This window comes from Callithrix jacchus, chromosome 15 (genome assembly GCF_049354715.1).
Source record: "Callithrix jacchus isolate 240 chromosome 15, calJac240_pri, whole genome shotgun sequence".
NCBI classification, from domain to species: domain Eukaryota; kingdom Metazoa; phylum Chordata; class Mammalia; order Primates; family Cebidae; genus Callithrix; species Callithrix jacchus.
The window spans coordinates 40,298,066-40,321,583 of record NC_133516.1 but is presented as its reverse complement, the minus strand read 5'-3'; the positions used below and the strand labels follow the sequence as shown (position 1 = coordinate 40,321,583).

Here is a 23,518-nt window from a genome sequence, read left to right as displayed (position 1 = left end):
CGTATGCTCCGAGGGACATATGTTTCCTATGAAAACATTTCAGCAGATGGCAGTCAAGGGGCTTGAGGAAGGGGTCCCACCTTCTAATTGCACATATTGTATGAGCTGCCGGTGGGGCAAGTCATTCCTTCCAGGAACATCAGCACCCATCCCTTGTCATAGACTGGCTAGAGGGAACTGTGTGTCCCCCACACAGCCTGCAGATGAAAGGGGAGAACTGCCTGTAAGTACAGCTGGGAGCTGAGCCCCACTCCATACTTTGCTGACGCCTAAGATTCAGGCCCACCTACAAGCAGCTTCCCAGGTAAGAACCTCACCTGGGGCCAATGTCTAACACACCTCCTTGATCCTAAGGGACATACCTTCAGGGCCTGGAGACTGAAGCTACCTATGACGCAGCCACCCAGGAGTTTGTAATACACAGCCCCACGCTGACTGCCACCAAATGGTGGCCTGGAGACTGTGAGTATCCATCCACCCCGCTTCCTTATCTCTCCCCAAGTAGAGCAATGTTGAGGGCAGAATGGCACTGGCTTTGAGGGCCAACAGCCCTCAGATTGATTTTCTGTTCTAAGCTGCTGACCTTGGGCAAGTCAGGTCACCTCCCTGAGCCTCATGTTCTTACTCTGTAAAATAGGTGGGATATTCAACATTTCATTAACGAGTGGCTGGAAAGTCCCAAAAGAACTTTGAAGTAGAGGAGGCAATCGACCCATGAGAGACAAGGCCTCACACTCACACACACACACACACACACGCGTGCACGCGCACACACACACACACACACACACCCTTGGTCTAGTCCCAGGCACTCCCCACAAGCCCAGTTCCTCTCATCTCCCGAGTTAGTGGGAGAGCTTACCACCAGCCAGAGCACAAGCCCTGTGCTGACACAGTGAAAAGAACACACCTCCCTGCGCCTGCGGCAGACAACTAGGAAGGCTCACGCCCACCACCAGCACCAATCAGGCCACCAACACCGTACCTCCCATCGTGGCCACCAGGTGGCAGCCACATCAAGCGTCCCTGAGGCTCGGTGATTTACCAAGCCCCAAGAAGGGGTTCTCCTTCTTCAAACTTGAGAATTTACCTCTGAGGACACATCTGTGGCACCTGGGGGCCCATACCTTGTGTGGAAAAGTTAAAACAAATATGAAGAGTCCAACTAAAACAGGAGAGTAACAGAGATGAGAGACGCAGAGAGAGGGAGACAGGCAGAGACCAGAGACGTAAGAGAGAGACAGGAGCCAGGAGTGGTGGCTCACGCCTGTAATCCCAGCATTTTGAGAGGCTGACGCAGGTGGATCACTTGAGGCCAGGAGTTTGAGACCAGCCTGGCCAACATGGTGAAACCCTGTCTTTACTAAAAATATAAAAATCAGCCAGGCATGATTATGCACACCTGTAATCCCAGCTACTTAGGAGGCTGAGGCGTGAGAACTGGTTGAACCTGGAAGGCAGAGGTTACAGTGAGCCAAGATCACACCACTACACTCCAGTCTGGGCCACCAAACAAGACTCTGTCTCAAAAAAAAAAAAAAAAAAAAAAAAAAACAAGAGCGAGAGAGAGATGAGAGAAAACAAGATAGAAAATGAATGACCACTGTCAAAAAATGAAGACAAAAGCAACCAGCCTTTAAGATCAGACAGACCAGGGTACAGATGAATCAGCTCTGTCCCTCCAGGCCAGTGAACTTCAGTGCGTCACTCTACACTCTCAGCCTGTTTCCTTATCTGGAAAATGGGACTCATCATCATCCCTCCCCTGCAAGAACTGGAAAGCATCTATCACAGGGTCTAGTGCCACATGGATTTCGATAAATGATAATTATCCGTATTCACTATTGTAAAGTTGATGAGAGTAATTCGTTAATAGTTGGGGGGTGGGGGACAAAAAAAAAAGGTGGATCATTTCACAGTGCCTTTGCCAAGTCACTGCTAGGTTTGCTTGGTTCTTTGGGGGCAATTTCCCCTATCTGTGATCAGTGACTTTTCAGGGCCCCAGAGGTACCCATCCAAAACCCCAGACCCAGGAAGCTGGGTGGGAAAAGCAATGCACAGGTCTTCCTGTGATGGGCCTCTCCTCTTTCCACCCTCAGTGGGACGGTCAGCCACCCACGCCCTGGTCCAGGCCCAGCTGATCTGCTCAGGAGCCCGGCGGGGCATGCACGCTTTTATTGTGCCCATCCGGAGTCTTCAGGACCACACCCCCCTGCCAGGTATGCCCATAGTGCTCCCTCAAGGACTCCTGCCAGGAGGAGACCCCATGTGGCCTCCCTTGACTGGGGTTCCAGAGGGCCACAGGAGAAGCTGGGACATGTCTCCCTTGGGCAGGGAGGAGTCCAGTTGGACAGACTTGGTACTAACTGGCTAGGTGACCTTGAGCATCTGATTCAGCATCTATCTGACCTCAGTTTGTTCACCTGCAAAATAGGTACAATAACCCCAGTGTCACAGGCTGCTGTGAACTGGATGTGTATGTGATACCTGGCACATAGCAAGCACTCCCTCAACTGATAGGTGTCTTCATCTCCATCTCCTTCAAGGAATCATCGTTGGGGACATCGGGCCCAAGATGGACTTTGATCAAACGGACAATGGCTTTCTGCAGCTGAACCATGTGCGGGTCCCCAGGGAGAACATGCTAAGTCGCTTTGCACAGGTTAGGGGCCCGGGAAGGCCGGGGATTTGTACTTCCTGGAGAGGGGACCTGAGCTTTGTGGAGGCTGGGTGTAGGTCCTCCATAGAGCTGAGTTTGGGCCACATAACCCCCTCCCCCCAAGAGAGGTTCTGACATCCCACAGGCTGGGGTAAAACCCCAGCTTAGGAGCAGTATGATCTTGGCCACAGAGCCTCAGACTTCTCATGCAGAAATGCTCATCACATGGGCTGACAGAGCAATCACAGCAGTTGGGTGGCAGCCCCAGGAGAGGACAGGGCTGAGGTGATCTGCATATTTACCCACAGTGAGGCCTGAACACACACCACCCAGAGTGCCAGCAGGAGTTCTGAAGGTCCCAATTCTGCCAGCCATCACCCTTTTAGTTATGGGTTGTGGGGAGGTCCAGGGTGTCCCAAGAGAGGCGCTGTGAACCAGGACACTTGGGGAAGTGGCCTGGTATTTGAACATTCCAACTCCACATGAGCAGGTTGAGGGTGAGGTGCCCTCCACGTGTGGAGCCCCACAGCTCTGGGAAGTGGGGGGAATCCTGGGGAGCCTGGGCTCAGACCCTGTGTCTGTCCTTGTTCCAACAGGTCTTGCCAGATGGCACCTACGTCAAACTCGGAACAGCACAGAGCAACTACCTTCCCATGGTGGTGGTGCGGGTGGAGCTGCTGCTGGGGGAGATCCTCCCTCTATTGCAGAAGGCCTGTGTCATCGCCATGCGCTACTCAGTCATCCGCCGCCAATCCCAGCTCCGGCCCAGGCAAGGGGTGCCCAGCGGCTGACCACCGCAGACATGCCGCTTCTCAGTCCCACAGTGCCTTCCCCTGACCCCACCCTTCTGCCAGAGCTAGAGTGCTGGAAGCAGGCTCTGCCCCCACCAACACACACTCACAAAATCTGCCCAGGCCTGGTCCCATCTGGCCATGTCAGAGGGGCCTCTCTAGCTCCTTCTATCAGGACTGACCAGCCGGCCTAAACTGTGTCCCCAGTGCCTGGCCCCCTCGGGCTCTATGTGACTGTGTCTTTAGCCCTGTAGTACCAGGTCTGTCTGACTCTGTGTCTGTCTGAGTCCAGCTGTGTGCTGTGTGGCTATGACGGGCTCAGCGGGTCTGGGTCAGCCAGTTGCCAGCTGCGTCAGACTCTGGCTGGCTGAGTTGATTCTGTCAGGCCGAGCCTAGCAAAACCCAATGTCATATCGACTGTGTGTGGCTGAACTCGTTCTGCCTGGCTGTGCTGTCAGCATCTGACTGTGGTATGTCTACATCTGGGTCCCTTTTGTTGTAATTGGTTGTGTTGCTACCACTCCCTCCACCCCACAGCACAGAACAGCAAGGGCTGACTGAACCCACTGTGCACACTCAGCTTGGCCACTTCATCTCTCAACTTCCTCAGCTACAAAAGGGGTGGACAGAAGCAGCCTTTCAGGGGGTGTGGAGGGTGAAATGCAATAAGGTGCACTAGGCCCTCAGTCCAGGGTCCTTTCCTCTGGCAAGCCCACAGTGTCCTCAGTAGGCCTGGGCTTCAGAATCCAGGCTGGGAGTGTTCTCTGGAGGATGGGGCCACTGGGAAGAAGGGGCTGCGGCTGCTGTCCCGCCCATGGCCCATTTATCTGGGCTGCTGAAGTGTCCTCAGGGACGTTATAAGAAGGATGCATCAGGTGAGCAACTGCTGCCCAGAGAGGAGGCCTCTTATAATCACATGCTCTTTCAATCCCGTTACTGCGAGGTCCTAAATGCTGGACACAGTCTCGGGCACTGAGGACATGGCAGTGGATAAGGCAGACACACTCCCACCCTCTTCCCAATCCTGGAGACGCTGGCCAGACCAGGTTTTCCTTTCCTTGGGGTTTCGTCGGACCGAGTTTACACCTAAGAGTTACTGTTTAGGCTTGACATAGTCAGCACACAGCAAGTGCACATGGGCGGTGGAAGGTCACAGGTTCAGATCTTCGGGGGTGCAGGGCCACAGCTCTTCACCTGAAATCTTGGGACCAGACATGCTGGAATTCAGAACGTTTCAGGTTTTAGGATAATACCTTGTATTTGCCGGAATTCTGTCAGCCTCCCTTAACAAGGGGCAATACCACCAGCAAACGTGTCAGTATTTCTGCAGTGAAATATGTGGATGTTCATGTTAGATGGGATTCTTAAAGGATCATACATAGACTCATGTCAGTTCAGGTCAAGTTTTGCAATGAGTTCTAAGGAACCGTCTGTTTTTAAGGCTTTTATGGTGTTAGGGATAGGGAAAGGTGGATACAGCATGTAGCGATCTAAATCTTCCTCTTCTTTTCCCCTCAGTGACCAAGAGGCAAAGGTCCTGGACTACCAGACGCAGCAACAGAAGCTCTTTCCTCAGCTGGCCATCAGTTATGCCTTCCATTTCCTGGCAGTCAGCCTCTTGGAGTTCTTCCAGCGCTCCTACAGTGCCATTCTGAACAGGGACTTCAGCATCCTGCCTGAGGTACCTGCTGTCTGCAGAGGAGCAGGTGCTGGCCGGGCAAGGGGGAGCAGCCATAACCCCATCCCCATGGGCACTCCCCATCCCCACCTCTCCCAGCTTTTGGCATCCCATGGCATCTGGGTGAACAGTACCCTGATAAATAAATTTACCCACAACTGGCCCCCAGAGAGCCACAAACATGCTAACAGGAGACACTCACACCTAGTATAAAGAGCGCAGGTCCACAACCCCTGATGTGTATTTGAAACCCAAAAAGCCCAGATAAACAGTTGTTTGGAACTCATTTGGTGGCATAGTTGGACCTGAACTGACCTGATTAATCTGTCTGAGTGTGAATACATTTTTCAGTAAAATTATTAATGTGTTTAATCACTAAGGCAACCCCAAACCCCACTGGGGCTATTATATGTAATGTACCTTAACCACTTGCCTGTCTACAATTCAAAAGTTACTGATTCCTAAATACACCTGGCTCACAGGTCTCCGGTAAAGCATTGTGGACTTATATTCCCAGTAAGATTCGGTCTGTCCAGGTAGCACGCTCTATTAGCACTGTTAACCCTTCCAACTGCATTTGAGGCACAGAGAGATCAAGGGACACAACGTTTCTCCCAAGGACTTGAAAGTTCCAAAGATAGGTAGGGGCTTCAAGAACCAAAATCTCAAACCAGGCTGCTGCCTGCCAGCCTCTGTCTCTGTTGGGCTGCTGTAACAAAATACCATAAAGCAGTGGTTTATAAATAACAGAATCTGGCCAGGCATGGTGGCTCACACCTGTAATCTCAGCACTTTAGGAGGCCAGGGCAGGGGGATTGCTTGAGACCAGCCTCAGCAAGATGGTCAGAACCCATCTCCACACAAAAAAATTGAAAAATTAGTCAGGTATGGTGGCACACACCTGTAGTCCCAGCTACTACTTAGGAGGCTGCAGTGGGAGGATTCCTTGAGCCCAGGAGTTCGAGGATCCACCAAGCTATGACTGTGCCATCGCACTCCAGTCCAGCCTGAGCAACAGAGTGAGACCCTGTCTCAAAAAAAAAAAAAATTATTTCTCACAATTCTGGAGGCTGGGAAGTCCAAGATTGAGGCTCTAGCGCATTTGGTGTCAGGTGAGGGCCTGCTTCTTGGTTCATAGATGGCTGTCTTTTTGCTATGACCTCATATGGTAGAAGCGGCTTCTTTCATGAGGGCACCCTCATGACCTAATCACCTCCTGAAGGCCCCACCTCCTAATGCCATCGCCTTGGGGGCTAGGATTTCTACATAAGAATTTCAGGTGGACACATTCAGACCCTATCGCCCTCCTACCACCCATAAATGGGCTGACCGTGGACACCCATCCTCACAGGCTAGCTTTCTAAAACCCATTCCAGCAAAATTCATTATCTCCTGGAGGCTTGTGGACTCAATCCAGGCAGCACCCTCTTCCCAATCCTGGAGACACTGGCCAGGCCAGGTTTTCTTCGCTCTTTTTTTTTTTTTTTTTTTTTGAGACAGAGTCTTGCCTGAGTGCTGTGGCACAATCTTGGCTCACTGCAACCTCTGCACCCCTGCACCCCCCAGGTTCAAGCAATTCTCCTGCCTCAGCCTCCCGAGTAGCTGGGATTACAGACACATACCACCATGCCCCACTAATTTTTGTATTTTTAGCAGAGATGGGGTTTCACCATGTTGGCCAGGCTGATCTCAAACTCCCGACCTTGTGATCCACCCGCCTCAGCCTCCCAAAGTGCTGGCACTACAGATGTGAGCCACTGTGCCCAGCTCCTTTGCTCTTATGCCCCTACAGCTACATTGCCTAATTGTGTGTCTCTGGGTGAGTCACATAACCTTAGTTTCCACCTTCTCATTAATAAAGTTGTGAGCAGAGGAAACACTTCTTGCTTCAGAGCTGAGCTGGGCATACAGTAGATGCTCTGTAAGTGGTGCACAGGGTTGGCCCCCATGGTGAAGGTCCCTTTACACCGCCCAGCCCCTCTGTGTTCTCACAGCTCCATGCACTGAGCACAGGCATGAAGGCCATGATGTCAGACTTCTGCACCCAGGGGGCTGAGATGTGCCGCAGGGCCTGTGGCGGACATGGCTACTCCAAGCTGAGTGGCCTGCCATCACTGGTCACCAAAGTGTCCGCCTCTTGCACCTATGAGGGTGAGAACACAGTGCTCTACCTGCAGGTGGCCAGGTAAGATCCAGACTGACCCAGGCCTTTGCCCAAGCCCTTGGGGACACACCAAGCTTCTGCTGGGTGGAGGGTTCTGTCTGATGCCCATAAAGGGAGCAGGCTTTGGGAAGCACCATTTGGGAGCTGTCCAATTCCCCCAAATATGACCAAGCTACCCATTTCTAGGACACCATCCTCTCTCACCTCCACCACAGCCTCAGACTCCTCCCTCGTCACTTGCTTCTGCCCTTCTCCACTTCTCCACAGGGACCCACAGGGATCTTTTCAGAGCCTAGAAAAGATCACATCTTTCTCTGGTTTAAAATTCAATGGCTTCCAGTGCTTGTAGGAAAATGCCACATTCTATGCTATGGCCTGCAAGGTCCATGAGACCTGACCCCTGCCTTCCTGTCCATACTCCATCCTGCTCTCACTACCTCCTACCTCTGCTCAGTTCTTTTTTTTTTTTTTTTTTAGATGGAATCTCACTCTGTCGCCCAGTCTGGAGTGCAGTGGCACAATCTCAGCTCACTGCAACCTCCACTCCCGGGGTTCAAGTGATTCTCCTGCCTCAGCCTCCCGAGTAGCTGGGATTACAGGCACATACCACCATGCCTGGCTAATTTTTGTATTTTTAGTAGAGATGGGGTTTCACCACGTTGGCCAGGACAGTTTCAATCTCTTGACCTCGTGATCTGCCTGCCTCGGCCTCCCAAAGTGCTGGGATTACAGGCGTGAACCACTGTGCCGGGCCACCTCAGCTCACTTCTGCTGGCCACACACTTCTTTCTGTCCAGGAGGCTTTTGCATTTGCTTCCTTCCCTCCCAACATGGCCTTGTTTCCTTTGAAGCAGTTTCATAGTCTACCATCATCTCATTTTTTTGTCCACCTTTTTAGCTCTGCTCTCCAACTAGACTAGGAGCTCCCTGAGGGCAGGGACTACCCCTACCTTGCTCACTGCAGCATCGCCCAGCCTTGGTGCAGAGCCTGCACACAGAGGCTCCAACCCCGAGGCAGAAAGCTACAGCCAAGTCAGCCTCCTCCACATAGGCGGCTTCTTTTGATCCCTTTTAGGTCTGTAGGACCTTGAGGCCAACAGAACCTCACACTCACCTATTCTCAGGTGACCAAACAGGGTAAATGCAAGGAGAAAGAATTTCACTGGCAAATACAAAATACATTTATTAGATTTTTAAAAACATATAACATCCCTTGGTTTTTCTTCAAATTACAAAAGGAATACAATAGCACATATTATGTACTCTGGGCCCAGCACTGTGCTGAGCACTCTACAAATATCATCTCATTCCACTTCATCACCCCCCATCACATGAGAACTGTCCTCCCCACCTAGAGCTGGAGAAGCTCAGCCTTAGGAAGTAGAGCTACTTCTGCAGCATCACACAGGTCTCAGCAGGGCTGCATGGGATCCAGGGCTGTCTGAGCCCAGGACCTGTAACCACTGGATTAGCCTAAAGCAGCAGCTGAGAGTCACCTATAATCCTCCTATTCCTGTTAGCATTCTTGCCTCTATCCTTCTTTTTTCAGCTAAGAAAATTTAATTTCTACCCAGTCACTGTACAAGTCATTATAAATCCCCAAATCGCAATGTTCTGAGGGAAATTCTGTTTGCTCAGATCACAGAAGGGTTTATGTTCAGGATCTGAGAGAGTCAGATCCAGCTCCACAGGTCCTGGGGTGTGCCTCACTGAGGGCCTCGAGGCAGGAGGACCCAAGGGAAAACCCTCAGGAGGGAGACCAGGCGGAGGCCGGGTGATGCGGCTCTCCCACGGGAAGGTGGGGACCCGGCATGAGCATGCCTGTCTTTGGGAATGAGGGGTGCTGGGCTGTCCCACAGAGTCTCTCCCCTCTTCCTGCCTCCCCTTCCACCCCCCAGGTTTCTGGTGAAGAACTACCTGCAGACTCAGATGTCCGCTGGCTCCGCGCAACAGAGATCTCTCCCTCCATCTGTCGCCTATCTCACAGCACCTGTCCTGGCCAGGTGTCCAGCCCAGAGGGCAGCTGACTTCCTCTGCCCAGAGCTCTACACCACGGCCTGGGCACACGTGGCAGCAAGGTAAGCCAGTGCTGAGAAATCAGCCATCCCACCTGGGGACAGGCTCCATGCCACACTAGGGCCTTTGGGATTGGTTGGTTGGACATTCGTGGATTCAGTTCTAAAAACCACCCTGTGCCTAGCCTCCTCGGTCCTCTCAGTTCCTGCCACCGTGGGCAGAGAGAGGGGGAAGCCCCCCCTCAGCCATGGAGCCCCATCACTTCCCCATCCTGGTCACAGTAGTAGAAGGACATCACGCCTCTGGCCAGTGAGATATCTTTTAAATCTCTAGGGTCCTATGTTGATTTGCAATACAGTAAGTGTACCCATATGTCAATACTACAAATATATTGATATGCAAATGCCAATAAAGCAATACTCACATGTTTGCAATATCCCACAATTTAAAAATAATTTTTGAAAATATGACTATACCACAGGATAGAATTCATTTATTTCCAGGGTCTAGGAGGTTCCAGGGAACATGGACAAAACCAAGGACCCATCCATTCTGTCATTCAACATATTGTTCACTACCTACTATGTGTTAGGAATGACCAAACATGCCAGGGGCAGGAAATAAAGAGAGATCCTGACCAAATACAGACACCACCATGGAAAAGATGGAGAGATTTAACTACCTAAAAAGAAAACCTTGTGAACCCTGCCCAAATTAAAACACCAAAAATAGGTTGGGCCTGGTGGCTCACACCCATAATTCCCGTACTTTGGGAGGTTGAGGTGAGTGGATTGCTTGAGCTCAGGAGTCTGAGACCAGCTTGGGCAACATGGTGAAACCCCACCTCTACTAAAAATACAAAAAAAATTTTAATTAAAAAAAAAAAGAAACACCAAAAACAAACTGGAACAACGTATTTTCAGTATATAGTCAGAGGCTTTATATCCCAACCTGTGGTCCCAAGGATGGTTAATAGTTATTTCAAGATCACAAGCAACTTGGAACATTCATTTATTTATTCCAAAAGTATTTATTAACTGCCTATAACATGGCATGCACTGTTCTAGGCATTGGGGACCCGATAAACACCCCAGACCTCACCAAGCTAACATTTCTGGGAGATTTGAGGAGGGAAAAATAAGGCTGCTCGAGGTAATTAAAGTGTCATGATATTTCTCCTTGCTTGAAACTCAGTGTGACCTCTGCTTATCTATTCCCTGGCAAAGCAAAAAAACATTGCTTAATAAACAGTTTGCTTTACACACAAATTCCAAGGGTCATGGATGGACGGGCAGGGAATGAAAAAATAAGAGGGATTAAAGGTGAATAAAATGGCAAATGACTAATTTAGTGGTTTGGAGGACAAAGGTTGGTTTTCTATTTTTGTTTTTAGGTCTCTTGGGTAGAACCTACAACAGGCTAGGTGACCGACAGGCCCCTCTGGCCTTTACAGAAAAACCATTCTCCTTGCTCAGGCCATAGGATGTCAGTCAACAGAAAAGCTTGAACATACTGGTGTCAGGCTGGAATCTGCATTAGAAATAGGGTACAGCACCTGGCCTATGGCTCTGAAGCTTTATAACATGGTGATTAAGTCAAGGCCAGCACAGTGGCTCACACCTGTAATCCCAGCACTTTGGGAGGCCGAGGCAGGTGGATCACGAGGTCAGGAGTTTGAGACCACCTGGTCAACATGGTGAAACCCTAGCTCTACTAAAAATACAAAAATTAGCCGGGCATGGTGGTGCACACCTGTAATCCTAGCTACTCAGGGGGCTGAAGCAGGAGGATTACCTAAGCCCGGGAGACGGAGGTTGCAGTAAGCCAAGATCCAACCACTGCACTCCAGCCTGGGGGACAGAGTGAGACTGACTCAGAAAAAAAAAAAAAAAAAAAAAGAACAAGTCAAAATCCTGGCTCTGCTCCTTATCAGCTGTGTGACCCTAGACAAATTAGTTAACCTCTCTGGGACTCAGTTTTCCCCAATGCAAACTGGGGGATGCCTGCCCTTAAAAGAGTTAGAGATAATGAATATCAATCATTTAGCTTGATGGCACACAAGTGGTCAATAAATAGGCATTATTTCTACTGCTGAGGAACCACAGGAAGCCCATCCGTTGTCTTTTCCACTCAGTCAGGAAGCTGAACCTTTTTTTCTTTGTCCTTCAGGCTGATAAAGGACTCAGTGCACCATTTACAGACCCTGACGCAATCCGGAGCTGACCAGCACGAGGCCTGGAACCAGACCACTGTCATACACCTCCAGGCTGCTAAGGTGAGCTCCCGCCAGCTGAAGCTAAAAGGGATCCGTTTTTGTTTCCCAGGCAGGCTACCCTGCTGGGAAAATCCAGGTTCTGCCATTATTCCCAAACTCTGCTTTGCCAGCAGCTGCCCTCATTTCACTTCTTAGGCTTTTAGTCCAGCGTATTTTAATTAAAGGACTTAACTCCAAAGCAATCTTGCTGGCAGCTCTTAGGGGAAAAGGTAATGAGGCAGTGTTATTGGATTTGCTTCAGGTTGTTCAAATATTTCCTCCCAGATAGAAAAGCAGGTCAAGTCTCCCCTTAGCCCCACAGGCAATCCTTGGATGTCTGATTCAATTTCCACTCCGTTTTGTGTTTGTGCATAATTCACAGTCAGTTGGCAAATATTTGAGCACCCACTCTGCACTAGGCACTGAGCTGGGTGCTCAACAGTGAAGCCACTGCCCATACACAGCTATAATCAAGGAAGCACCATGGCAGGGAAATACAGGCTGCTGTTGAATCCCAGAGCAGGTTCATTTCTGCCCACCTGGAGGAGTCAGAAAGTGGCATATAGGCTAAGACTTCAAGGATAAGCTGAAATTAACCAGTCAAACAGTGGGGCAGCAGCTCTGGAGAGAAGAGTTTCCGGGCAAAGGGAGCTGTGCATGCCAAGGAGGCAGCAAGAAGCCTGGTGTGCTCGGGAGAAAGTACAAATCTCCTAAGGAGGACCTAAGGAGGGGGACTGAGACAAGGGGAGGAGGAGAGACAGGCAAGGCCTCCTCCGACCTTTTGTACCACTGTGAAAAGTTGGGGGTTTGTTTTCATTGCAATGCCTTTGCTGAGTTTGTTTGGAGTTGGGTTAATCAGTTTCATTCTAGAAGAATCATGCAGGCTGCAGGGGGAGGAATGGACAGGAGGCTAGAGGCCAGTTAGAAGGGAACAAGTCTGGGCGAGGACTGAGGGTGGTCCCGACCATGATCATGGCAGAGAGCCTGGAGACAAGTGGGTAGATCAGAGATGCCAAGGGGAAAGAAGGCAGGGACAGCCCTCAGAGTGCTGGCATGGGAAAGGGGTAAGAACAATTCCCGAGTTCTAGCTTATGCAGCTGGGACTCTGGCCCTGCCAATAACTGGAAAACTAAAGGCCTCAGGCCTCAGACCCAGAAAATGGCAGCTTTGGAACAGGAGAGCCCTGAAGGGCTGCAGACGCCCTCGTGGGACAGGGCTGGTGGGGCAGGCTGGGCATGAGCACCACCATGTGAACCATCACCTCCACCACACCACGGGTGCCGGTATTAACTCTGCAGTCCTCAGTTCTGCTCAGCCCACAGCAAGGGCACCCCCTGCTGTGCTAACTGTCCTGTAAACACAGAGGGTTAGCCAAGGCTTCGTGCCTTCTCTGGATCACCAAAACAGGAACCACAGCCTCCCATCATCCACTCATCCATTTTCCGTGAAACCTATGGCCTGACTTCAAATGGACCAGATGCTGCTTGCCAGGGTTACTTCATTGAATCCACACAACCCAGGGAGGGAGACTGACGTCATCTCCACTTCAAGGGTGAGGAAAGAGAACTCAGGAGTTAGGTCCCAGAGGTAGGAAATGGCTGAGTCCAGATGCTTTTCCTTCCCACACCACCAAGGGTGTGATGAGTGACAGAGGTGAGCCTGCGGGGGAAGAACACATCCCTGACAGTTTCCTCGAGAGGTGGTGCCCCAGCTAATTCTCCAAGGTCATAAATGGATAGGGCTTTCTGTACTCTCTGTGCTTTGTGAGGTTATCTAGTCTACAGAAAGCTTCAGCACTCAACAGGGCCCCATCTGGAAACCATAAATGTGCAGGTAGAGATAACCGCAATTTGGGGGAAGGGGGGATGATACTGACAGAAAAGTAGACAAGGGGGAGCCACAGGCTAAATTCCGGTCCCAGTTCTGTGTGACCTCAAGCACCCCCTCCCTCTCTGGCTTTAACTTCCCTGTCTGTAAACAAAGGGGCATGGAAGAGCCCTTTAGACTCTGACAGGCTCTGATCCTATAATTCGGACTGACCAGAAGAGATGTCAGTCCCCAGGACGACAGGAACAAATGCTGGCCTCATTATAATCCAGCTGCTCTCCTGTGGCTTTGGCCACACAGGGTTAGGAATACAGCCCTGGTGTGGATCTCACTGCCACCACTTTCTAGCTATCAGCTTGGGCAAAAAACTTCTCAGAGCCTCAGTCTCTTCATCTGCAAGATGGAACTAATAACAGTACCTACTTTGTAGGATTCTGATGATGACTAAATGAGTTAACACATGTAAAATGTGAGAGGCAGCTAGCATGTAAGTGCTATATATCGCACCCCTACACCCAAATTAGACAGGAGGCAAGATTTCAACCAACACACACAATGTAAATAATGTTCACTGTGCTCAGAGCATGGGGCCAAGGTTCGGCTCAGCCCTTCCCCAAAGCGTAAAGGTCACCTCTGTCTCTGATCCTTATCCTGCTTAAGGCAGAGACCCAGACCCTTGGGCAGCTCTCCATCACTCTACCCCTCAACTCAGACGCTTGAGCATTTGAGGATGTGGCTCTCGGGTTAGGATAGGAAAAGGAGTGTGGGTCTACAGTTCTGCCAAGCTGGACCCAGTCTGAGCAGCAATGGCTAATGGAGCCAGCAGAGGCAACGTAGCACATCTGCTCACCTCCCACAGCCAAATGCTGCAAGCTCAGCAGGCTGTGAGCACACCATGTCTGCATGGCACAGTGGAGTAGTCAGCACCTGTGTGAGAGCCCCTAGGAAACACAGGTTCTTTCCAAGTGAGAAAACGAATCGGGTCACTGTCCTGCTGAAGACTCCTGGTCCCACAGAACAAATCCAGACCCTGTCATTCACAGCCCTTCACTGACCTGGGCCCCAGGTATGGGTCCACCCTAACCTCCACAGTTCCCCATCATCACCTCATTATACCCCCACACTTCAGCCTCATTAAATTGCCTGTAGATTCCTGAAAGTACAGTCTTTTGCACAAAATGTTCACCCTGCCTGGAATGACCTTTCCCCCAATTCACGTCCCATTGGGTGAACTCCTTTGAAACCCCAAGATGCTTTTTTTTTTTTTTTTTTAAGACAGGGTCTCACTCTGTCACCCAGGCTGGAGTGCAGTGGCGCCATCTCAACTCACTGCAACCTCTACCTCCCAGGCACAAGCGATTCTTGTGCCTCAGCCTCCCAAGTAACCAGAATTACAGGTGTGCACCAACACACCTGGCTAATTTTTGTATTTTTTAGAGGCAGGGTTTCGCCATGTTGGCCAGGCTGGTCTTGAACTCCTGACCTCAAGTGATCCACCCACCTCAGCTTCCCAAAGTGCTGGGATTACAGGTATGAGCCACAGTGTCCAGCCAATCCCCCGCAAAACACTCTAAGTCTTGCTACTGAAAATCACTACAGCAGCACGGGCATCACAGGGGACCTCATTAGAAATGCACAGTCTTAGGTGAGGCGCAGTGGCTCATGCTTGTAATCCCAGCACTTTGGGAGGCTGAGGCAGGGAGATCACCTGAGGTCAGGAGTTCGAGAGCAGCCTGACCAACATGGAGAAACCCCTCTCTAGTAAAAAATACAAAATTATTTGGGCGTGGTGGTGGATGCCTATAATCCCAGCTACTCAGGAGACTGAGACAGGAGAATCACTTGAACTCAGGAGGTGGAGGTTGCGGTGAGCCAAGATCGCACCATTGCACTCCAGCCTGGGCAACAAGAACGAAACTCCATATCAAAAAAAGAAATGCACAGTCTTAACCCCTGCCTTGGAATCTGCATTTTGACAAGATCCCCAGGTGATCTATATGCACACAAAAAACTGAGAAGCTGGCTGGGTCCAGAGACTCATGCCTGTCATCCCAGCACTTTGGGAAGCCAAGGAAGGAGCATCACTTGAGCTCAGGAGTCCAAGATCAGTGTGGGCAACATGACAAGACCCTTATCTCTACTAAAAATACAAAAAAAAAAAAATAGCCTGGCATGGTGGTATGTGCCTGTGGCCCCAACTACTCGGGAGGCTGAGGTGGGAGAATTGCTTGAGCCCAGCGGGGCAGACGTTGCAGTGAGTGGAGATCACAGCACTGTAATTCAGCCTGGGTGACAGAGTGAGATTCTATCTCAAAAATAAAAAGTAAAATTATGAAGCACTGCTTTACACTCTCTCTATTCCTCGCTCTCCCTTGTGGAACTCATATATCCTACCTGACAAAATAATTACATGTGCTTGTCTTGACGAGATGGGGACTGTTCAAAATATTAACAACTCACAGGACAAGGCAACCGATCAACTGGACTTCAGGCCTAGGGGAAGCAACGTCCTGAAGGCCTTCTGCTGGGTCAAGCATTAGTTGCTGGGCTGTGGAGGGAAGGAGGGGGTCTTCGGGAAGGAGCCCATCTGGCAGGAGGAGCTCTCACAGGGTTGATGGCAGTGGACACTTGCCAACTGGTATTAAAGTATTATTTTAACAACTGACACAGCCAGACCATTACATATGCACTAAATAACAGCACTGCTTACCTTAAGAAGTTTATACTCTGGCTGGGATAAATTTCATATACATCTTGAACTCTTATTTTCTCACCCCACAGTGCACACACATGTGCATATACATACACCACTGACTTGAACATGGCAGACAACAAATAGCTATTTTTTTTTTTTTTTGAGATGGAGTTTTGCTCTTGTTTTCCAAGCTGAAGTGCAATGACCCAATTTTGGTTCACTGCAACCTCCGCCTCCTGGATTCAAGTGATTCTCCTGCCTCAGCCTCCCAAGCAGCTGGGATTATAGGCATGCACCACCATGCTGGGCTAATTTTTGTATTTTTTAGAGGCAGGGTTTCGCCATGTTGGCCAGGCTGGTCTTGAACTTCTGACCGCAGTGATCCACCCACCTTGGCCTCCCAAAGTGCTGAGATTACAGGTGTGAGCCACTGCACCGGGTTTAAAATACCTATTTTCTTAATAACAGTGGTGCTGTCCTCCACCTTCCCCAGGCCAGCCTCCAATATGCCTGTATTCTTTCTCTCAACTTTCCAACCACCTTGAAACTGCTCCAAGCAAAATGAAGAAAACAAGAGCCATGTTTCAAAGTCCACCAGCCCCCCAACCCCCCCACACACACACAAACATATACACGCCATCAAAAAGGCTTGATCAGCCTCAGAGTGAGCTAGGAAAAAAGGCAGCTGCTCATCAGCCTGCTGGGAAGCACATGCCTGCCTCAAGTTTATTCCAGCCATCTGGCCAAGCTTACAGGATGATTTCTGGAGTAGAAAATCAGAAATCAGGAGAACATATCTTTGTGTCTTTGTAGGCACACTGCTACTATGTCACTGTGAAGGGTTTTGCAGAAGCTCTGGAGAAACTAGAAAATGAACCAGCGATTCAGCAGGTGCTCAAGCGTCTCTGTGACCTCCATGCCATACACGGAATCTTGACTAACTCGGGTGACTTTCTCCATGATTCCTTCCTGTCTGGTGCCCAAGTGGACATGGCAAGAACAGCCTACCTGGACCTGCTCTTCCTGATCCGGTGAGTGGCTGAGGCTTCAAACCATGTTGGCCTTCAGAGAATAACTCTACACCATCACGCCCAGCCATAGCTAACCCTTAAAGAGCACTTATGTGACAGGCCCTGTCCGTCATAAGTGCTCTTTATCTTATATACATCTCATTTAATCCTTATAGCCCTTTGAAATGAGTACTATTAATCTCACTTTATTGGAAAGGAAATTCAGGCTGTTGGGAGTTAAGTTGTCCAGTGTCACACAATCAGCCAGAGGAGGAGCCGGTTACACTTTCAGGTCTGGCCCTTGAGCCTGCACTCTTAACCTGTGTGTTAAAGTTAAGGTTGAGGAATTACTTCAAACACATCCTTGTCTTTTAGTTGAATGTGCTTAAGCAAATTCTTACCAAAATTAGTAAATTTAGCTTATCCTCCCTCAGCTTCAAGATGAAATTTTTTAAAAACTCTGTAATTTATATATTGATTTGTAAAATAATAACACGAAGTTTTTAAATGCAGCATGAATGTAGTGCTATGTAGGGTCATGAAATATTAATGCAGTGCTTTCACACTGTTATTCTATAATCTAAATGATTACTGTAAAAACATCTCAAAACCAAAGCCCAACCTGATCAGGGTCCTAGAAAAAATAGAAATAAAACCAATAAAGAAAAAACAAAGGCCGGGCGCGGTGGCTCAAGCCTGTAATCCCAGCACTTTGGGAGGCCGAGGCGGGTGGATCACGAGGTCAGCAGATCGGGACCATCCTGGTCAACATGGTGAAACCCCGTCTCTACTAAAAATACAAAAAATTAGCTGGGCACGGTGGTGCGTGCCTGTAATCCCAGCTACTCGGGAGGCTGGGGCAGGAGAATTGCCTGAACCCAGGAGGCGGAGGTTGCGGTGAGCCGAGATTGCACCATTGCACTCCAGCCTGGGTAACAAGAGCGAAACTCCGTCTCAAAAAAAAAAAAAAAAGAAAAAACAAAAAAGCCTGAGCAACATGGCGAAACTCCATCTCTACAACAAAATGAATCGGGCATTGTGGCACACACCTGTAATCTCAGCTACTCGGGAGGCTGAGGTAGGAGGATTGATTGATCCCAGGAGGTTGAGGTTGTAGTGAGCTATGATCCCACCACGGCACTCCAGCCTGAGCAACAAAGTTTCAAAAAAAAAGAAAGAAAAGAAAACATTGCAAATTATTTACCATTGTCTATAAGATAAAAAAAAAATGGACTAACTTGAGAATATAATGTTTTTGAGACCTCACTGGGCAGAAACTATGATGCCTTTTGCATAAGGTCAGGGTTGACTCCTAGAATTTCCAGTAATTCTCATATCAACAAGACTAATAAAAAGAAAAAAGAGGCTGAGAGCAGTGGCTCACATCTGTAACCCAGCACTTTGGGAGGCCAAGGTGGGAGGATCACTTGAGGCAAAGAGTTCAAGACTAGCTTGGGTACCACAGTGAGACACCATATCTAAAATTTAAATACACACACACACACACACACACACACACACAAAGAAAATAAGATTTGTAATTTTAAAAATAAGATTTTTAAGACAGGTTTTTCAAAAACTAGACCAAATTCCTTTTATTTCTAACAATATGCAATGTATTACATGCCCTTTATGACCACCCATAGCATGTAACAGACAGCTGGTGTTTAAAAAATGTTTGTTCAGGCTAGGTGCGGTGGCTCACACCTGTAATCCCAGCACTTTGGGAGGCCAAGGCAGGTGAATCATCCGAGGTCAAGAGTTTGAGAACAGCCTGGCCAAGATAGTTGAAATCCTGTCTCTACTAAAAATACAAAAATTAGCCAGACATGGTTGCAGGCACCTGTAATCTCAGCTACTTTGGAGGCTGAGGCAGGAGAATCACGTGAATCCAGGAGGCAGAGGTTGCAGTGATCCGAGACCGCACCACTGCACTCCAGCCTTGGCGACAAGAGTGAGACTCCATCTCAAAAAAAAAAAAAAAAAAAAAAGTTTGTTCAGTTAAAGCATCAAAAACTGTCAAAAAATACATTTAATACATTATGTCCTAGGTATTAAACTTTCCCTAATACAAGGAATCCAGGGGTGAAAACTATTAAGAGCATAATTAAGTACTGCACAGTTCAAGCCCAAGGGTGTCTATCTTTCTGAAACCCTCAGTATTTAAAAGTACATGAAAATAATGTTCCAACTGTGGTTAACAATGATGATACAAAAGATCACCTTAATACCCTATAAGCGTGTTTTTTTTAATTTGCAAACAGCATTTCTAAGTGCTTGCCTTGGCTCCAGAAACTTACAATTCAAGACAAGATAGACAGCCCTGATGCAAGCTGCCAACTTACTCATGCATCAAACCCAGAAATGGATTTACTTACATGATGGTTCCTAAGTAACCTTACTACTGCAGGGTAATTACGTACATAACAGATTCTCTGCATATCATTATTCAGGGTCACAGTTCCCTGCCTTGATTAGTCACTATCTCCCTAAGATTTCTGAGATGAAAACTGAAGGGTGGCATAGTATTCTAAGGATGCCAAGAACCAGCTCTCTGTAATGTTAACTGACCCAGACAGTTTTTAGCTGTTTAAGTGGTCATAAAACCTCAGCTGGGAGACTTCCGGGTAAAGAGAGCAGATTAAACATATGCATTCACTTTCGTTCTTTCCTGAAACCCTACTAAAACATCAGTGAATGGACTGAAATTTTTTAAAAGGCACACACCCACAAAGAGAAAGAGAACAGGAGAGAAAACGTGAAAGCGGGAGAATAGATGGACATACTTGCAGACTAGTGATTCAGCAGACAAGTTACACCAAAGAACCCCAGGAACTAGTAGCACTGTGTACCTCTGGCAGTGGGGGTGAGGGTAAGAATGACAGGAGGGGTTAAAAGTCTATTTCAGAAGGAGCTGAATCAGGTCCCCTCCTCATCTGTGAGTACTTATTTAGGAGCTTTGGAGGGGTTTTTGGTTTTGTTTTTAAAGATGGGATCTCCCTATGTTGTCCAGGCTGGTCTTAAACTCCTGGGCTCAAGGGATCCTCCTACCTCAGCCTCCCAAAGTGCTGGGATTACATGCATAAGCTACCACAACTGGCCTCTATGAATAATTGTAAGACTTTCCTTGACTCTGGCAGAAGGGTAAACGGAGGGTCTGTGGACTAGGGAGCATCAGGCATAGTTGATAATAAGACTAACCTTCAGAAGACAGAGGTCTTTATAGGCCAAATGCTGACACCTCCCTCCCCAGACCTTTTTTCCCTCTGGTTCCTAAGAAACTGCCAGCCAGACTAGCACCCTGCAAGAAGATGATAAGATGATTCTTCTCTGGAGAATCCGACCAGCCTAAGGAGAAGGATCTAAAGATGCTGGCATCAGAGTCCCCCAATGGTCCACCCAGTTCACTCCATAGTGAACCCCACATTGGCAAGCATAGCCACAGGTTTGTAATCAGCTAGTTAATGTCTTACTCTTAGCTGTGATCAGACACTCAGGTATCACCAGACACTTGAAGAATGCCCCTAACATAAAAAATGGAGACCAAATTAAGCAAAACAAGGCAATTCAGAGGACACGAGAGAATCCACAGGGAGAAGAAAACTTAAAAAAAAAAAAAAGTGATATCTCAGAGTTAAGAGAAGATATTGCAACCACAAAATAAAAACCTAAATGCCATTATTTAAAACTAATATTCAAAGAACCTAAAAAAAGAGCTCCTTGAAATTAAAAAATGATAGTGGAAATGAAAACTCAATATAAGTACTGGAAGCTAAAGTTGCAGAAATCTCACAGAAAGAAAGCAAAAACACAAAAAAATAGGACTTTTAAAAAGTAAGAGGATCAATCTTAGCTGTTCATCATCTGAAGAACAGATCTAGAAAGAAGACAGAGAAAACAGAAGGAAGCAAATCATTAATAAAACAATTCAAGAAAACATTCCTCAAATGAAGGATATGAGTTTCAGGTTAAAAAGGATCACAGATGCCTACAGACTAGAGGAGAGGAGACAGGCACACATATGCACAAAATAAGTCACGCTGTATACAATGTGAAATGGTAATACCTGCTATGAAGCAAAGGGTAGCAGGAAGCGGGGGAAAGAATGCTGGGGGTCAGTTTGAGGGGAGGGGGGAGCTGCAGTTTTAAATAGGCTAGAGAAGGCCTCCCTGAGAGGGTGACAGTTAAGGAAAGACCTGGGGAGAAGGTAGGGAGAAGCTGTTGTGGCTGCTAGGGAAAAAGCATTACAGGCAGAACATCATACAGTCACGCCTCACTTAACAATGGGAGGATCCATTCTGAGAAATGTGTCTTCAGGTGACTCTGTCATCATGTGAACATCACAGAGTGTACTTACACAAGCCTAAATGGTATAGCCTATTGCTCGTAGGCTGACCCCTGCAAAGCATGTTGCTATACTCAATACCGTAGGCAATTCTAACATAAATCACTAAGCAACAGGAATTTTTCAGCTCTATCATAATGTCATGGGACCACCATCATATACATGGTTCATCATTGACCAAAACATCATTATGCAGTGCATGATGGTACAAATGTTGAAGGCCAGAGTGTGCCTGGCATATCCATCCAGAGAACACAGAAGAGGTCACGGGGGCAAGAATGGCATGACTGAGGTGGAAAATGAGGGCAGAGGGCAGAGAGTTAAGGGAGTGCAGTGGGGGTAGGAAGAGAGGATAAGGTAGATCCTTGCAAAGACTTAGAATGTGAAGGTTTTGAGCACTGGATAGAATGGGAGGGTTTTGAGTACTGGATAGACACAATCTGAAAGAATCTTATGAATATTTTTAAAGGCCCTCTACAGGTGCCATATTAAGAACTAAGAGTGAGGCCAGGCACGGTGGCTTATGCCTGTAATCCCTGCACTTTGGGAGGCCCAGGTGGGCGGATGACAAGATCAAGAGATTGAGACCATCCTGGCCAATGTGGTGAAACCCCATCTCTACTAAAAATACAAAAAAATTAGCCAGATGTGGTGGCACATGCCTTGGAGGCTGAGGCAGGAGAATCACTTGAACCCAGGAGGTGGAGGTTGCAGTAAGCCAAGATCACACCACTGCACTCCAGCCTGGCAACAGAGTGAGACTCCATCTCAAAACAAAAATAAACAAACAAAAAAAGAACTAACAGTGAAAAGCAGGGAGATCAGCTGAATGGCTAATGCGATAATCCAAGTGAATGATGGTAGTGGATTGGACCAGTGATAGTGATGGAGGTGGTAGGAAGTGGTTGAAGTTGAATATATCTTGAAGGCAGAACAGGATTTGCTGACAAATTAGATGTAGGGAGAGAAAGGAGAGGAATCAAGGTTTTTGGTCAGAAGGACAATGCTGCCATTTACCATAAATGGGGAAGACTACAGGAGGGCCAGGTTTGGGCAGAATGGACAAGAAAGATCTGGCCAACCAGGAGTTTGGGTTCAGATACATTACATTTGAAGAGCCTGTCAGAAATCCAAGTACAGATGTTGGTAAGCAGGGGACACTGGAGGAACAAATTTGGAAGTCTTGGCATGCGGTTGATATTTAAAGCCATGAGGAGGACTATCACAAGGAGTGCATGAAGACAAGAGGTCCAAGTACTGAGTCTGCAGACCCTCCAAAGATAGTAAGGAAGTAACGATGACAAGAGCTATTTCTGTGGAGTCATGAAGTCATGTTTTTACATGAATTGATCCAGTTCAGGAGAGAATAAACAGTATAACACTTTCAGGGAGTTTTGTCCTAAAGGGGAGCAAAGATGATGGAGAAGGAAATAGTCAAAAGCTTGCATTTAGATGGCAGAAATGACTTTCTGTTTGTATACTGATGGAAATGATCCAGTAGAGAGGGAATTTTTTTTTTTATTGTACCTCTCTTTGAACTTGATCTTGGCCTCCCATCAGGCCTTGTGTTTAAGAGCAAGGTCTTTGAAGAGATCCTTGTTGAGTTTGTCCAAGAGGATATCCACAGAGTACCTTGTGGGCATAAGGTGACTGCAGTTGTAAGCTTTTGCAAGACTTGATCTTGGACCTCTTGGAGATCTTCTTGCCTATGGCAGCTGTCAATTTGTGAGGCTAGCAGTCAGTTCCAGCTACCAAAGCCTGACTGTAAGAATGGACTCAGGTGCCATCATCAATGCTCTTCACAATGATGGCTGTGCATCCAGAATGGCATACAGCCAGGACTAGCAGCACTTTCCCAGGCTTCATGAGCATGCCCATTTTGACAGCAACCAGCCAGGCCTACAGTAAAACTTAAGAAGGGCATTTCCACTAACCATTCACCTCTGAGAGGGGAATTTTGGTGTTATAGGGGAAAGGCAGGAGAATTTTGTTCTCCAGTAGGCATAGGGAAAAGACATCTAGTAGACAAGGAGGGACTGAGGCCCGAGCTGGGAGCCTGGACAGCTAACCTGTACTAAG

General features: G+C 48.2%; 1 protein-coding gene across 19 annotated transcripts in view; it reads left to right on the top strand.

Moving 5' to 3' along the window:
* ACOX2 (acyl-CoA oxidase 2) overlaps positions 1 to 23,518 on the top strand; it is a 32,043-nt gene that overhangs the window by 3,187 nt on the left and 5,338 nt on the right. For all 19 annotated transcript variants that reach the window (XM_078351327.1, XM_078351337.1, XM_078351332.1 and 16 more), the window contains 9 exons: positions 355 to 462; positions 2,100 to 2,219; positions 2,547 to 2,662; positions 3,256 to 3,428; positions 4,969 to 5,131; positions 7,123 to 7,313; positions 9,191 to 9,370; positions 11,478 to 11,583; positions 16,898 to 17,115. In XM_078351327.1, coding sequence (XP_078207453.1) covers positions 355 to 462; positions 2,100 to 2,219; positions 2,547 to 2,662; positions 3,256 to 3,428; positions 4,969 to 5,131; positions 7,123 to 7,313; positions 9,191 to 9,370; positions 11,478 to 11,583; positions 16,898 to 17,115 — 1,375 coding nt within the window. The remainder of the gene's footprint in view (positions 1 to 354; positions 463 to 2,099; positions 2,220 to 2,546; positions 2,663 to 3,255; positions 3,429 to 4,968; positions 5,132 to 7,122; positions 7,314 to 9,190; positions 9,371 to 11,477; positions 11,584 to 16,897; positions 17,116 to 23,518) is intronic.